The sequence below is a fragment of the Leopardus geoffroyi genome, chromosome C1, assembly GCF_018350155.1.
Source record: "Leopardus geoffroyi isolate Oge1 chromosome C1, O.geoffroyi_Oge1_pat1.0, whole genome shotgun sequence".
Lineage (NCBI taxonomy): Eukaryota > Metazoa > Chordata > Mammalia > Carnivora > Felidae > Leopardus > Leopardus geoffroyi.
This window is the reverse complement of record NC_059328.1, coordinates 16737452-16750789: the sequence shown is the minus strand read 5'-3', so window position 1 is coordinate 16750789 and position 13338 is coordinate 16737452. Positions and strand designations below refer to the sequence as shown.

The window sequence follows — 13338 nt, the reverse complement described above, 5'->3', positions numbered from 1 at the left end:
CACATTTTTCCATTTATTTATTTATTTATTTGTATATCACCTTGCCTTTCCGGAGACTTGGGGAAAAAAAAAACAAAAACAAAAAACATTGACAGTGTTAGAGGGTGCTGGTTAAGTCTCAAAGCAGTGACTCCTGAAGGAGTTCGGAGGAGGGAGAGAAGTTGGGGCAAGGGCATCAGGGCGGGCTTCCTGGAGGAGGAGTCCATCAGGTGGGGAGAAGGGTCTGGGCACAGCGGTTCTTGCAGGGAAGCTGAGGGGAGCGGGGCGGCCCCGGGCCTGGGGCGGGCCTGGCTGCCCTAGTCAGGAAAGAGCAGGAAGCCAGAGAAGACGCTGTCCGAGCCTTCGGTGCCCACCATGCCGTTGTAGTCATTGACCGCCAGCCACACCTGCTCTCCCGCCTGCAGCTGCAGCAGCACACCGCCCGAGCTGACCTGCTTCCTGTTGGACAGGTGGTCACAGAAGGTGGTCACCCTGACACCACTCCGGTACAGCAGCACGCACAGGTTGGCTGTCTGCGACGTGTGGTACACAAAGTAGTAAAGACCTGGGACTCTGCAGGTGAACTTGCCAGTGCTTGTGTCATAATCGCCCTGCGGGTTGGTGATGGCTACGTTGAACTTGACCAGGCTGTTGGGCGTGGGGTGCTGGGATGTCTGCCGTGTGACCGTGAAGACAGACTGGTGCTTCTGCTTGTATCTGCCCTCCTCGCCCGGCTCCCCAGGGGGTCCCGTGAGGCCGGGAACCCCTGGACTACCAGCCGTTCCCGTGGGGCCATTTTTCCCGGGATGCCCAGGTGTGCCGCGTTCTCCCTTCTGACCCTTGGGTCCTTGAGTTCCAGGGATGGCTGGGATTCCTGGGGAGAGAGTAGGTGGGAAGGAAGTGATGGGGCAGGGGACAGGAACAGGGACCCTGGGTGTCCTCCAGGGGACATGCCACCAGAGTTTGGTCTCTGGAGCGTCCTTCTCCAGATGGACTGGATCACCTGGGGGTAAGCGTGCAGAGAGTTGGAGGGAGGCCCTGGTTGGAGTCCAGCCTCCCCCATAGGCTTGTTCTCCAAGCGCTAAGACGCTCCCCTGTCTCTTGGCTTCAGTTTCCACATTTACGGTGGAGAGGGTGGGACTCGCCAGCTTCAGGAGGTGTCAGAACCGGGCAGGGTCTCAGAGAGCACGTCAGAGGCCTTGACTGTCAACCCATAGCCAGCGTGTGGCCTCAGAGAGCTTCTGTGTGGCCTGCACGGTGTTTTCTTAAACGTTTTATTTAGAGCCCAACATTAACAAATCCAAACCTCACCTGACAGTTTTGCTTCTGAGTGTTTCTTGACAAAAATCAGAAGACTGGTCGGAGGCCCATTTCCTGGAAAGCTCATGAAACTTATTCTTTAGGCCCCATTAACTTGCGCTGGCCCCTTCAAGGCCCTTTGCCTAACATTACTCTTAAAAGTTTGTCAACTTTTTATGTTGAAATAATTATAGATTCACAGGAAGTTGCCAAGAAAAAGGGCGGGGGGGACAAGAAGAACCATGTATTCTTTGCTTAGTTTTCCCCAGCGGCACATCTTGCATAACTAAAGTACGATATCAAAATGGGAAAACTCACCTTTGGACGATCCACTTTGCACGTGCATTCATTTGCACGTGTGTGTGTATAGTTCTAGTACAATCTTGTAGCACGTGTAGATTTGTGTCACCACCCCCTTCCCTGCAGCCAAATGTACCTATAATTTTGTATTATTTTTTAAAGAGAGGCCTCAATATTTTATAAGGTTCAGAGCCCCACAAACCCTGTATCCCTTCCTGAGATGGAACCACCCCAGGCCGGCTTAGCACATGGGAATCACTGGATGGAGCCCCAACAGAAGTGGCCCCCACCAAGGGGGTTGATTCCTCCAGCTCCCCCGGCCCCATTCAGCCCACTGGAGCCCCTATGACTCCTGGGCTGGTTCCGTTTCTCTCATATTACAGATGAGGAAACTGAGGCCAAAGACTTGCTCAAGGCCATGCAGCCAGGAGGAGGTAGAGTCAGGATCGAAAATCAAGTCTGGCTGAGTCCCAGTCAGAGGATGTGATTCTTGTGACAGCCCTGATTATCTGAGCCTCTGTGAGATTTTTCTCCCCTTTCCAAACTGTACTCATCTTTTAGGGCCCGGCTTTAGTCTCCTCTTCCAGGAAGCCCTCTTTGGCCGACTCTGCCAGCCCTCATGGCCGCTTCCTACTTCCTTAGGGTTGGGTGTCTGTGCAGACCTATTTGTGACAGATCCTCTATGGCTTGTGAGCCTGTTCGGTCCCGGGGTTAGGAGAGGGGGTTGAGGATCCAACAGATCCAGGCTAAAGCTGTGTGACCCTGGGCAGGTGACCTCCCCTCCCCAAGCCTCTGCTTGCCTAATTGAGGAAAGGCTATAATAGAGATCCCAGAGAGCTTCTGGGAGCTTGGAGTGGGAGAAGGCATGTGCTGGGCACCTCATAGGAAGTGCTCCATAGGGTCAGCTCCTGGTGACGGTTGTCAGTGATGCAGGGCCATGTCTCATCCCTCCAGACGTCTTCCAGCAACTGATTGGGAGGGGGAGGACATGCACTGGGGAGGGGCCTGAGAGGCAGGGGAAGGTAGTGACTAAAGGCACTTTGGAGCGGGACAGGATTCCACAGTGTGACTTGGGCAAGTTCCTCCAACTCTCTGAACCTCAAGTTTGACGTTTGTAAAACGGCAGTCAGGCACTTTTAAAAAGGATTTTGGCCTCAGTTTTCTCACTTGCAAAACAGAGTTAACAATTTTATCTACCCTGTAAGGTAAGCATATGCTGAGCATTTGGAACCATGGCTGGTATGTAGTAGGCGCTCAATAATTGGTGGCCATCAGCCACTGAGCTGTGAGATGGCCAGAGGCAGCGTGCGGTGTGGGATCTCAAAAGATGGCAGAACCGAGAGCCTTATTCGGCTCACCTTGACTTAGAGAATTCCTTCTGGAATGTTGGCCAAACCCCATTCTATTACCAGGAGAGAAGATGACGGTGGGCAAATTCCTAAGGGCGTTCCTTGCCACCGGCCTCCCACACCCCCACCGCCTCTGCCAACGCCCCCCCCCCCATCACTTCTGCCCAACCTCACCCCAGTCTCACCCATGCTGGCTCCAGACATCCTGGATACGCACCTTCTGACAAACAAGTCGCCCCCAGACTCTGGTGCTTGCTCAGCACCAGGGCCCCTTCATGTTCTCAGCCCCCTTGGCTCACGCTAGGGCTTGCCCATCAATCTGCAATCCTGACTTCTCACTCCCCATGGCCCACCTACCCGGGATCCCAGGGAGACGGGTGAGCACAGATCTCCCATAAAAACAGTGAGGACAACAGCTATACCACGCAGAGCCTACACTTACCTGAGACCTACCATGTGCTGGACGCTGCTTTAGTAGCAACTCACTTAATCCTCCCCTTACAGCACCCCGTGCAGTAGGTACTATCTCCCCATTTTATAGATGAGGAGACCGAGGCGCTCTGCACAGGGAAGTGGTAGGGCTGGGAACTGAAGCCCGGCCCTCCGTGCATTGTGGACGTTCCCTACATGGGCCCCCCCCCCCCCAGGGGTCCGTGTTGCAGGGCAGGTGATGGATGGAGGAGCTGTAATAAACAGCACAGCACTTTAGAGTTTGTCAAAGGTCTTCAGGTGGGTCATCTCCTGTGACCCTCCCTGCCACCTTCTGGGGCAGGTGCTTTTGTTCTCTCCCTGTTGTCAGATGAGAAACTGAGGCACAGAGAGGGGAATATGGAGGACCAAGGCCTGGGCGCTGAGAAAAGAGGGGTTACACCTGCTGGGAAAGCTGGACTCTGTCCTGGGAGCAGGTGCGTCCGTAGGGACTGTACTTCTCGCCAACAAGTCGCTGCCCTTCTCCCCCAGGTTAGCGCCAGATGCACACTGTGCCTGTTGCCCCCAGGTCTTAGGTGACCCCTCCCCAGAAGCCCAGCAGACTCACCTGGCTCACCCTTGGGCCCCGGCAGGCCATCGTGGCCGTCCTTCCCTGGGGCCCCCGGCAGGCCTGGCATCCCGGGGATCCCGTAGCAGCCTGTGCTGGCCTGGCCCCCAAGTGGCAGCACCAGCAACAGCACCAGCAGGTTTAGTCCAAGGGGGGGCCGGGAGCTGGACACTGTGTCCATCCTGGGGAAGGATCTGGGTAGGGAGAGAGCTGAGTTGGCCCCCTGGCCCCTCACTCACCCTCCTCGCTGGTCTTTTGACAGCCCTCAGGAGCCTATAGGTCCCTTCCCCAGGCCCCTTGCCCCTTGGGTCCTGGGACCACCGGATGGATGGAGGATGGGGCCTCTTCTCTGAGCCGGGACCTTTAGCTCAGCAGTGATGGGGACCCTCCTTCCTCTCACAAATCAAGCTGTCCCCATGTTTCAGGGAGGTAGCAGGGAGAAACTGCCATTTGCTCCCTCTCAGCCAGGGTCTTGGCCTCACCTGGGGGTGGCAGGATTCTGGTCTGGTCACAGAGGTATCCTCAAATCTGCTTCCCCTCTCCCCGACTGGAGGACACGGTGTCAGAGCGGACACAGCAGAGAGGGCCCAGAGCAGGCTGGGCGGCCCCCTCCCCTCTGTCACCCTGCCCTCAGTCCCACATCCCCTTTCCCATCATTTTTCCTGACTCAATACTTTCTTTTCGGTACTGAGCCAGGCTGACCCTGTGTCCCCCCCGCCCCGGATCATGAGCGTCTGAAAAGGGGAAATGTCCCCTCCCCCGGATCTGCTGAAGCGTGCGTGTGTGTGTGTGTGTGTGTGTCCAGTTCAGCCCATCCCCATGTGTTGGCATTTACTGTGCCTGAGACTCAGCTATTTTACAATATTCCTAGGAGGAAGTTATAATTCCCCCTTTACAGATGAGGAAACTGAGGCCCAGGGAGGTGAAAGCCCTTACCAAAAGTCACACAGCAAATCCATTCTTGGGGTCCTAAGTCTTGCTCTGCTTAGCCTCTGCTTAGCCTCATCTGCACTTGTCAAGTGGCAGGCCTTATTCTAGAAACTTCCATTTGCCCCTCCCATTGGTTATACTTGGAGGTGGACACCCAGGGTGGACAAGCTTTGATGGCAAGCAGCCTGCTGTGGTGGGACTCTGGCTACAGAGTCAGTGGCCTCAGATCTTCCAGCCCTGCCACTCCCTTGCTCTGAGGCCCTCAGCAAACCACTGGCTCCTCCAGGCCTTAGCCTTCCCATCTGTATACTGGGTGGTGGGGGAGGCGCAGGCTTCGCATGTCGGTGCCTCTTCCTTTGCTGGGGCCCTTGACGATCCCAGCCTCCCTGCCCGCACCGCCCCTGGCACCCCTGCATCTGGTCTTGGAGCCTGTGGGAGCTGGTGAGGCGTTGCTGGTTGGGGCCAGTTTGGGCAGAGCCGAGAGAGGCTCCTCTCCTCTCTTCCTCTTCTCCTCCTATGAGATTCAGAAGAGGAAGGGGCTATCGAGCAGTGGAGGGCTCCAGCCCTGACCCCACACTTGCCACCCGTGTCACTCGGGGTGAGGGGTTTGACCTTCCTGAGCATCAGGTCCCCCTCTGTGAATGAGGGGTTCCAATAGCTCCCATGCAGGGCAGTGGTGAGGACCCAGTGTATGATGCATGTACAGGGCTTAGGCTGGTGCCTGGCATGAGCAGGAGTTCAGAGCTCTGTCCCTGCCTCACCAACTGACCCTTAGGGCCTCAGTTTCCCAGTCTGTCCCTCTACCCGTGGCACAGGGCTGCAGAGTGTGGGATGAGCGCAAGGATGTGAATGTCCTTGACCCTGAAAGTCCCCAGCAGGTGTAGGGCTGGGAAAAGCATAAATGATAGACACAGCACTGGCAGGGGGGCGGGGAGGGGGACCCGAATGGCACCTGGGGCTCCCATCTTCAGTTCTCATCTCGTTTGCGCCTGGGTCTGTCTTGTCCAGCAGGTGGCAGCCTCAGCCCATGCTCAGCCCGCCCTTGCCCCAGCAGCCAGGCCCAGCCTAGCTCTGCCCGTTCCTCCATCCAGCCTGGCCAGTGATTTGCCCAGTGAGGGGGAGGGCGGGCAGGGTGTGGAGTGTGTGGGTGGAATTGAGAATAAGGAGCAGCCAGACTCCCTGCACTCACATTTCTGTGGCCGGGTCTCTTCCACCACTTACGGGGCCCGCGCTCCTGACATCTCTGAGTCCCATTGCAAGGAAAGGAGGTCTCCACCTTGGCGTCAGACAGAGCTGGTTCAAATCTAGGTCCTGCTGCTTTCTGGCAGTGTGACCTTGGATAGGGATCTCCTTTCTCTGAACCAGTGAAGAGGGATTGCTGAGATTAAATGCATCAATGGCTAGGAAATGTCCAGCCCATCGTAGATACACAAAGATGGGTTTCTTTTCCCAGTCCGTGGGAGAGTGTGTTCTGGGCACGGAGGCAGAGAGCTGGGGCAGAGCGGAGGCCTGAAGGAGGCAGAGAGGCCGTGAGGAGTCCAGCACTATGCTGGGGCTACAGAGGGGTCACTCTCTTCTCCCCAAACCCCAGAGGCTGTCGGTGGGGGCAGGGCAGGGCAGCCCCAGGAGACGGTCTTGGGTGTATGTCAGAGGCCAGGGTGCTGGGGAGGGGGTGGCATGTGAGGACTCCCAGGCTGCTTGTGTGTCAGTTAGTGGGTGGGAGACACGGTCCCCGTGGCTCAGAGGACGGCCCAGTGTAGTGTGACAGGGTCAGCATGTGGGAGAACCGGGGCATTTCTAAGGCATGTGCGTGTTGGAGAGTGAGGAGGACGTGCACCCCTGCGTGTCACCTGTATCCCAAGTACGACTGCGGGTTTGAGGGTGTAACTAGTGTGCACGTCCAGGGGTGTGCACGGTGTATCTAAGGGCCTGGGTTGGTGTGCACCGAAGAAGGGGATTCCTGTGCCCGTGTTCCAGTGGGAAGTAGACAGGTCTCCATGGGGGATTGTGGGTCACGTACAACCTGAGGAAGATGGGTGTGCCTGCGTGGTGTGCAGGTGTGTGATGTGCGCACAGCACAAAGCACAGATGGCTTCCTTTGAGAAAATGTGCAGGGCATTGGACAGCCTAGGACTGAACTCCCGGTCTGCTTATTGTCTTCACATACAGAGGACATAGCGAGGCTTCTTGCTTCCGAGTGTTCCTGGACAGGCTAAGTGGGACCCTGGGAAGGCACCATGAGAATTCCAGACCTTCTCAGTTGCAGCCCGGGAGGGATGCCCAGCGAGCAGCAGCCCCAGCCTCACATGCCTGCCTGAGTGGAAGCCCAGGGCCGGACTCAGGAAACCTGGCTTTGGAGAGGACTGCTGGCTGCCCTTGGGCCGATTACCACCCCTCTCTGAGTCTTGCCCATGTTTTTCTGGTTCAAGGTTGGAAAGCACGTGTCAGGCTGTGGCTGTGGAGGCTGGCAAGGGTCGCGGTTAAACATGCGAGCTTGGGTAAGTAAGCCTTACTAGCCTCACTTGGCTAGTAAGATTTGGGTTCAGACCCCAGCTCTTCTACTTAAACGCTGACCTTGGGCCTTATATCCGGCCCCAGACTCCAACCTGCTTCGTTATCTGTAAAATAGGGTCGTGATACCCACCTCACCCCTCAGCTGTACAGATTAAACAAAGCATAATAACACCTAGGACTTACTCAGCCCTTACTCTGACTCAGGAACGGCTCTGCAATTTTCATATATTAAGTCACTCAATCCTCTCAACAACCCTTTGAAGTAGGTGCCGTTGTTATTCCCATGTTACAGATAAGGAAACTGAGTTCACTGAAGTTATATAATATGCACATGGTTGGACAACCGGTAAGTGGTGGCCCTGGGTCCTAGGACTCCCAGGACCTGCTAAATACCCGCTGTAAAATACAAAACACAGGCCTGCCTCGTAAGCACTCCGTAACTGTCATCCTTATGCTCCCTCCCAGTGCCCAGTGTAGCAACTCAACAGACGCTCAACAGACACGGCCTCAGCTATTTATCGTAGGAAGGGTTCGAAGAGATCAGTCTCCTTACAGCGTGCAGCCAGCGGCAAGTTCTAGGGGCCCCGGGAGCCAGCCCTCTCCCTTCAGACAGCTCAAGCAACAGCACCCCCAGGCAGAGCAGACCATAGCAACCAGAGAGGTGGAGTGAGTCACACAGAAAAGGAAGCATGTGAGGCCAGGGTCGGGAGGCTCCCTCCCTGGTTCAGATGGATGGGAAGACGAGGAAGCCACTGAAGACGCTGTCCACCTCAGGGCCCTGGTAAATCCGGCCCTGGGCGGGGTCTCTTTCGATCCAGACCCGATCGCCACGCTGTAACTTGAGAACTGTGCTCCCGGATACCACCTGGAAGATGCCCTTGCTGTTGGCGTCACAGAAGCCCAAGGAGCGCTGGGCCTGGTCCCTCCCAGAGGACACGATGGACAGGCAGATGTCCCACTTGGACACCACCTGGAAAGTGAAGTAGTAGTAGCCGGACACAGCACAGATGAACTGGCCCGTGTTATTGTGGTACGGGCCTTCCTGGTTGGTGACGACCGTGTCGAAGATGACGATGTTGCCACTCATTGGTGGGTTGCGCCTGATGGCCGAGAAGGCTGGCCGTGGCTGGTCCTTGATGTTGCCCGGGTTGCCCTTGATGCCTTTCACTCCCGGGATGCCAGGGAGACCCAGGGAGCCACTGGGCCCAGGGAAACCCATGTTGCCAGGGTTTCCAGGGGGCCCAGGGTCCCCCTGGTCTCCTTTAAGGCCCTGGATGCCCGTCCGGACGCCAGGTGCCCCTGTGGGGGAGAAAGGCCAGATCTGGAGTGAGAGTCCAGTGTTCCCTAGTCCTCAGGGAGATGGGAGCTGGGCGATGGCCCGGCTGCTGTGCAGTGGAGGATGGGGGAGTGCCTGGGCCTTTAAGACCTTGACTCTGGCTGGCTGTGTGACCTTGGGCAAATGTTCCAACCTCTGAGCTGCAGCTTCTTTATCTATCAAGTGGAAAGAAGTGCAAACAGGCACTTGGGAAGCTGTCAGGTCCTGGCAAACGTAGGACACTGGCTCGTCCACTGTGCTTCTGGCCGGCCGTGAACTCCGCACCCCGCCAGGCCACTGACCCCGATCCCTTTAGGTCAGGACTACGTACAGGACGCCTGGATGCAAATGCTTGCAAGTGTCTCTGCAGATCTTTCTGGCCTGGTGCCGACTGGGAGGCTCAAGAGAATTCCCTGAGACTTCCTTCTCCCACTCTGGGCACGTCCTCCTCTCCCTTCTCCTTCACCCCCAACCTGTTTTCTAGACTGTGAGTTTCTGATGCCAGAAGGGGCTGGCAATGGGGAAGCAGGGACAGAGTTGGGTGTGGGGGGCTGGAAGGAAGCCGAAAGGATAGTCGCCATCAGTCGATCCTCTCTGTGTGCCAGGTGGGGTTATTTCTTCGGTTTACAGATGAGGAAACTGAGGCTCAGAGAGGGTCAGTAACTTGCCTGAGGTTACATAGCAAGAAAAGTCTCCTGAGTCTAAAGGCTAGCACCTTATTCATTCTGGTAACTTAACAACAGTCCAGGAGTGTGCACTTTTCCAAGACCTTTCTCATTCATCGCTTGTAGTGGTCCATCCTCCAGGGAAGGAAGGTGAGGCCAAAGAAAGAGGACTCAGGCGCCTGAGGGGCTCAGTTAAGCCTCTGACTTCGGCTTGGGTCATGATCTCACGGTTTATGAGTTCAAGTCCCACATCTGGCTCTGTGCCGACAGCTCAGAGCCTGGAGCCTGCTTCGGATTCTGTGTCTCCCTCTCTCTCTCTCTCTCTGCTCCTCCCCTGCTCACTCTCTGTCTCTCTCTCCTTCAAAAATAAATAAACATTAAAAAAAGAAGAAAAAAAGAGGACTCAGGCAGTAAGGGGGATATGGAGGGGCTTGGCAGCCTGGGGACATGTCCAGAGAGAAGACTAGGCCCCCTCAGCCTCTGGGACCAAGTGCAGAGTGCGCAGGCATCACGTGGGGGCCCAGGTGGATTCCCGCTTCTTGGTGCCACCCCCAAGTCTCCACCCTGGAGGCCAGGCCAGGCCAAGGGAGGAGGGGCTGGGGTCCAGAGGGAGGTACTCACCTGGCTCCCCTTGCTCCCCCTTGAGGCCTGGCCGTCCGGGTCGGCCAGGCGCTCCTGGGGCCCCAGCCTTCCCATCTGGTGCTCGGCACACATCCTGGGTCACTGTAAAGGTCAGGGATGTGGCCAGCACGCAGACCACCAGCCAGCCCCATGGGGCCTCCATGATGCCACTGTGGAGACATGGGCCAGAGTGGGCATCACACCCTCACACACACCCAACTCATACACTTGAACCCTACGCCCACAATGTTCTGTACACATCCCCCCACCACGGAGGCACATACACTCCCTCGAGGGCCTCCGAAGTCTGCCTTCCACCCAACTCCAGGGACCCCGCACATATACGCAGAACCAGAAATTTGCCCAGATACACACACATACACACACACACACACACACACACACACACACACAGCTGAGCACACCCACACAGTTACATACTCAAACACACAAACACAGCCTCTCATCCCACACTTGCACACCACGGCGAGCAAACTCAAAATCCACTGCACGCTCCTGGAAGCACAAATCGACACCCAAATAAACTCCACCTCTCACTCCCCCAGACACACACACATTCATATACTCGTACCGATGATCAATCCCATTGAACAAATATTTATTGAGCGCCTACGCCTTATTTAATTCACACTCTCTCACCCAGATGGCAGAGCTATGCATACGCATGGGGATTCACAACCCCCTGACACAACACATGTGCTCACTCCCCTACACATTCGGCCCCTTTCAGCACCCGCTGTACCCTCTACGGGGACCCCTCTGCTGGCTCCGACACCCCTAGCCTCTCCCCAGCTTCCTGTGTTTTGGGGGGGCCGAAACCTAGGAACTCTGGCTAGAGCGGATGTGTCTATATTTCCACCTCCCACCGTCTCCCAAACCCAAGGAATAAAGGTCCCCCACTCACTTATTCCAGATCTTGGATCAGTGCCCCTTGCAACCCTGTCCTGGCACAGAACCGGCTGGCAGTGTTCTCCCTCCCTCCCGCCTCGGTTGTCCAGCCTCCTAGGTCAGCTCCCCGGGCCCCCACCCCTTCAGGCTCGGGCCTCACCTGCCTCAGCTGGCAGTCAGTTCAACTGGATGCTCCTGTCCTCCACCCAGGGACCCCTGTGGGACACGCAGCAGGGGTGGTGCCTGTCCGGCTGTGGCCAAGTTTCACATCCCTTCTGACTTCCCCTTCTCCTTCCCTGGACCTGCCCCCAGCATTGCCCCAGGGGTCAGAAGCCTACCAGGGACATTTTGAGCAGACCTCAGCAAGACTGGGACACTGAATGTCCTACCCCAGCCGCAGCTGGCGTGGGGGCAGGGACAGCAAGGCAGGAGTCTGCAAGGATAGAGGTGGTGGGGGGGATGGGTACTGGAGGGATGTGAGAACCAGAGAGGCAGAGAACATCAGGGCTGAAGGAATTTTTAAAAAAGTCAGGAACTTGGACTGATCGTCAAAAGCTTGGAAAATACAGAAAAATACAAAGGGCAGTGTGGTAGTGATGGGAAGCTCAGTAATCAGCTTCCTAGACCTGCCACTTCCTAGCTGCCCTTGGGAAGTTACTTAACCTCCCGGGGCCTCAGTTTTCTTTTCTCTTTTAAACTTTTTTTTTTAACATTTATTTATTTTTGAGAGACCGAGCATGAGCGGGGGAGGGGCAGAGAGAGAAGGAGACACAGAATCCCAAGCAGGCTCCAGGCTCCGAGCTGTCAGCACAGAGCCCGACGCGGGGCTCAGACCCACAAACCGTGAGATCATGACCTGAGCTGAAGTCGGAGGCTTAACCGACTGAGCCGCCCAGGCGCCCCAACGGGGCCTTAGTTTTCTTAATCATAAACTGGGAACGACGGATTCTACCTCATCAGATTATTATAACATTTTAATGACATAAAGTACATACAAAACTTGGCACATGGTGAACATTTAATAATTAGCTTTTATCGACATTTTAAAAACAGCAACAGGGGTGTCTGGGTGGCTCAGTTGGTTGAGCCTCCGACTTCGGCTCAGGTCATGATCTCACGGTCTGTGAGTTCAAGCCCCACATTGGGCTCTGTGCTGACCGCTCAGAGCCTGGAGCCTGCTTCGGATTCTGTGTCTCCCTCTCTCTCTGCACCTCCCCCACTCACACTCTAGCTCTCTCTCTCAAAAGTAAATAAACATTTAAACATTTTTTTAAAAAAAGCAACAAAGCCCAAGAATTCTACCATCTAGAGAATTACTGTTACCTTTTGGCCGGATCATCTAGCCTTACTTACTTATGCTGACAGAGTGCTCACCACCTGTCAGCCCATCTCACTTCACCAGCTTGGACCTGGGAACACTCTTCTTTGGATTGAGCTACTCTGTCTCTCCCAGACTGGAGACCAATGTGTTCAGTCCTTGGCTGACCATGTCTTTCTGCTTCTTCCCATGATCATGTTTGGTTTTTGGGTGTGTGTGTGTGCGTGTGTGTGTGTGTGTGTGTGTGTGTGTGTGTTCTTTCCTGAGTATTTTACCAAAGGGGAGAGGGGAGGAAGAGGAAGAGGAGAAAATGGAAGGCTATTGACCTGGGCAGATGGAGATGGGCTAGGGCCGGCAATTTCAAGCTTCTGGGACTCCTTTTTCATTTGCAATCTTGAGTGGCACCCCCAGTATGTATTCGATAGATACAAATGGGGGTTCTCTGGATAAGAGTGTGGGGGCCCACAGCAACTCCTGCCAGCCCCTCTCTTTCCCCCGGGGATTCAGGAAGTTAGGAGAGATGGAATCTCATGGGCCATGCCCACATATAATCACCGTGTGACCTTAGGCAAACCACATCATTTCTCTAGACCTCAGTGTCTCTATCTGTAAAACGGGGATGATACAGGCTCCTCATTAGGTGGCTGAGGATCCTCTGGGGAAGTTGATGCTATCAAACACCACATTAAAATAAGTCATCATCATGAACAATACCTGTGTGACCTTGGGCAAGTTACCTAACCAGTCTGAGCCTCACCTTCTCCATCTAGCAAGGTGAGGGAGTGGTGGGAGGCAGGAAGATTGTGCCAGGTGGTCTGTGACACCTGATTCAGCACCATCTTCTTTGATTATAGTGTGTCAGCCTTGCTTTCCTGCAAGAGGAGTTAGAAATATCACATGTCAGGGCGCCTGGGTGGCTCAGATAAGTGTCCGACTTCGGCTCAGGTCATGGTCTCACGGCTCGTGAATTCGAGCCCCACATCGGTCTCTCTTCTATCAGCACAGAGCCTGCTTCAGACCCTCTGGCCCCTTTCTTTCTGTCCCTCCCCCGCGTGTTCTCTCGCTCTCTCTCAAAAAATAAATAAACATTAAAAAAATTCAAA

The 13338-nt window shown here is 55.4% G+C and overlaps 2 protein-coding genes across 3 annotated transcripts; both read right to left on the bottom strand.

Moving 5' to 3' along the window:
- Window positions 1–4589, bottom strand: C1QC (complement C1q C chain). Its single transcript, XM_045476066.1, has 3 exons — window positions 4446–4589; window positions 3964–4157; window positions 1–853 (listed from the first exon to the last, which is right to left on the bottom strand). The coding sequence occupies exons 2-3, from the start codon at window positions 4142–4144 to the stop codon at window positions 297–299; spliced, it is 738 nt and encodes a 245-aa protein (XP_045332022.1). The 5' UTR covers window positions 4145–4157; window positions 4446–4589; the 3' UTR covers window positions 1–296.
- A 3318-nt stretch (window positions 4590–7907) lies between these two features.
- On the bottom strand, window positions 7908–11222 carry C1QA (complement C1q A chain). Of its 2 annotated transcripts, none has more exons than XM_045476064.1 (3): window positions 11078–11222; window positions 10009–10178; window positions 7908–8706 (listed from the first exon to the last, which is right to left on the bottom strand). In XM_045476064.1, exons 2-3 carry the CDS (start codon window positions 10169–10171, stop codon window positions 8132–8134), a joined length of 738 nt encoding a protein of 245 aa, XP_045332020.1. In that variant the 5' UTR covers window positions 10172–10178; window positions 11078–11222; the 3' UTR covers window positions 7908–8131. The 2 variants fall into 2 exon arrangements, with proteins under 2 accessions (XP_045332020.1, XP_045332021.1); XM_045476065.1 differs by lacking the exon at window positions 11078–11222 and adding an exon at window positions 10934–11039.
- Window positions 11223–13338: the final 2116 nt, after the last annotated feature.

Coding starts and splice junctions, on each gene's coding strand:
- C1QA (XM_045476064.1), bottom strand. CDS start 10,171: ATGGAGGCCCCATGGGGCTGGCTGGTGGTCTGCGTGCTGGCCACATCC. Junction 8,707..10,008: donor GGGGGAGCAAGGGGAGCCAG/GTGAGTACCTCC, acceptor TCTCCCCCACAG/GGGCACCTGGCGTCCGGACG.
- C1QC (XM_045476066.1), bottom strand. CDS start 4,144: ATGGACACAGTGTCCAGCTCCCGGCCCCCCCTTGGACTAAACCTGCTG. Junction 854..3,963: donor GGGGCCCAAGGGTGAGCCAG/GTGAGTCTGCTG, acceptor CTCTCTCCCCAG/GAATCCCAGCCATCCCTGGA.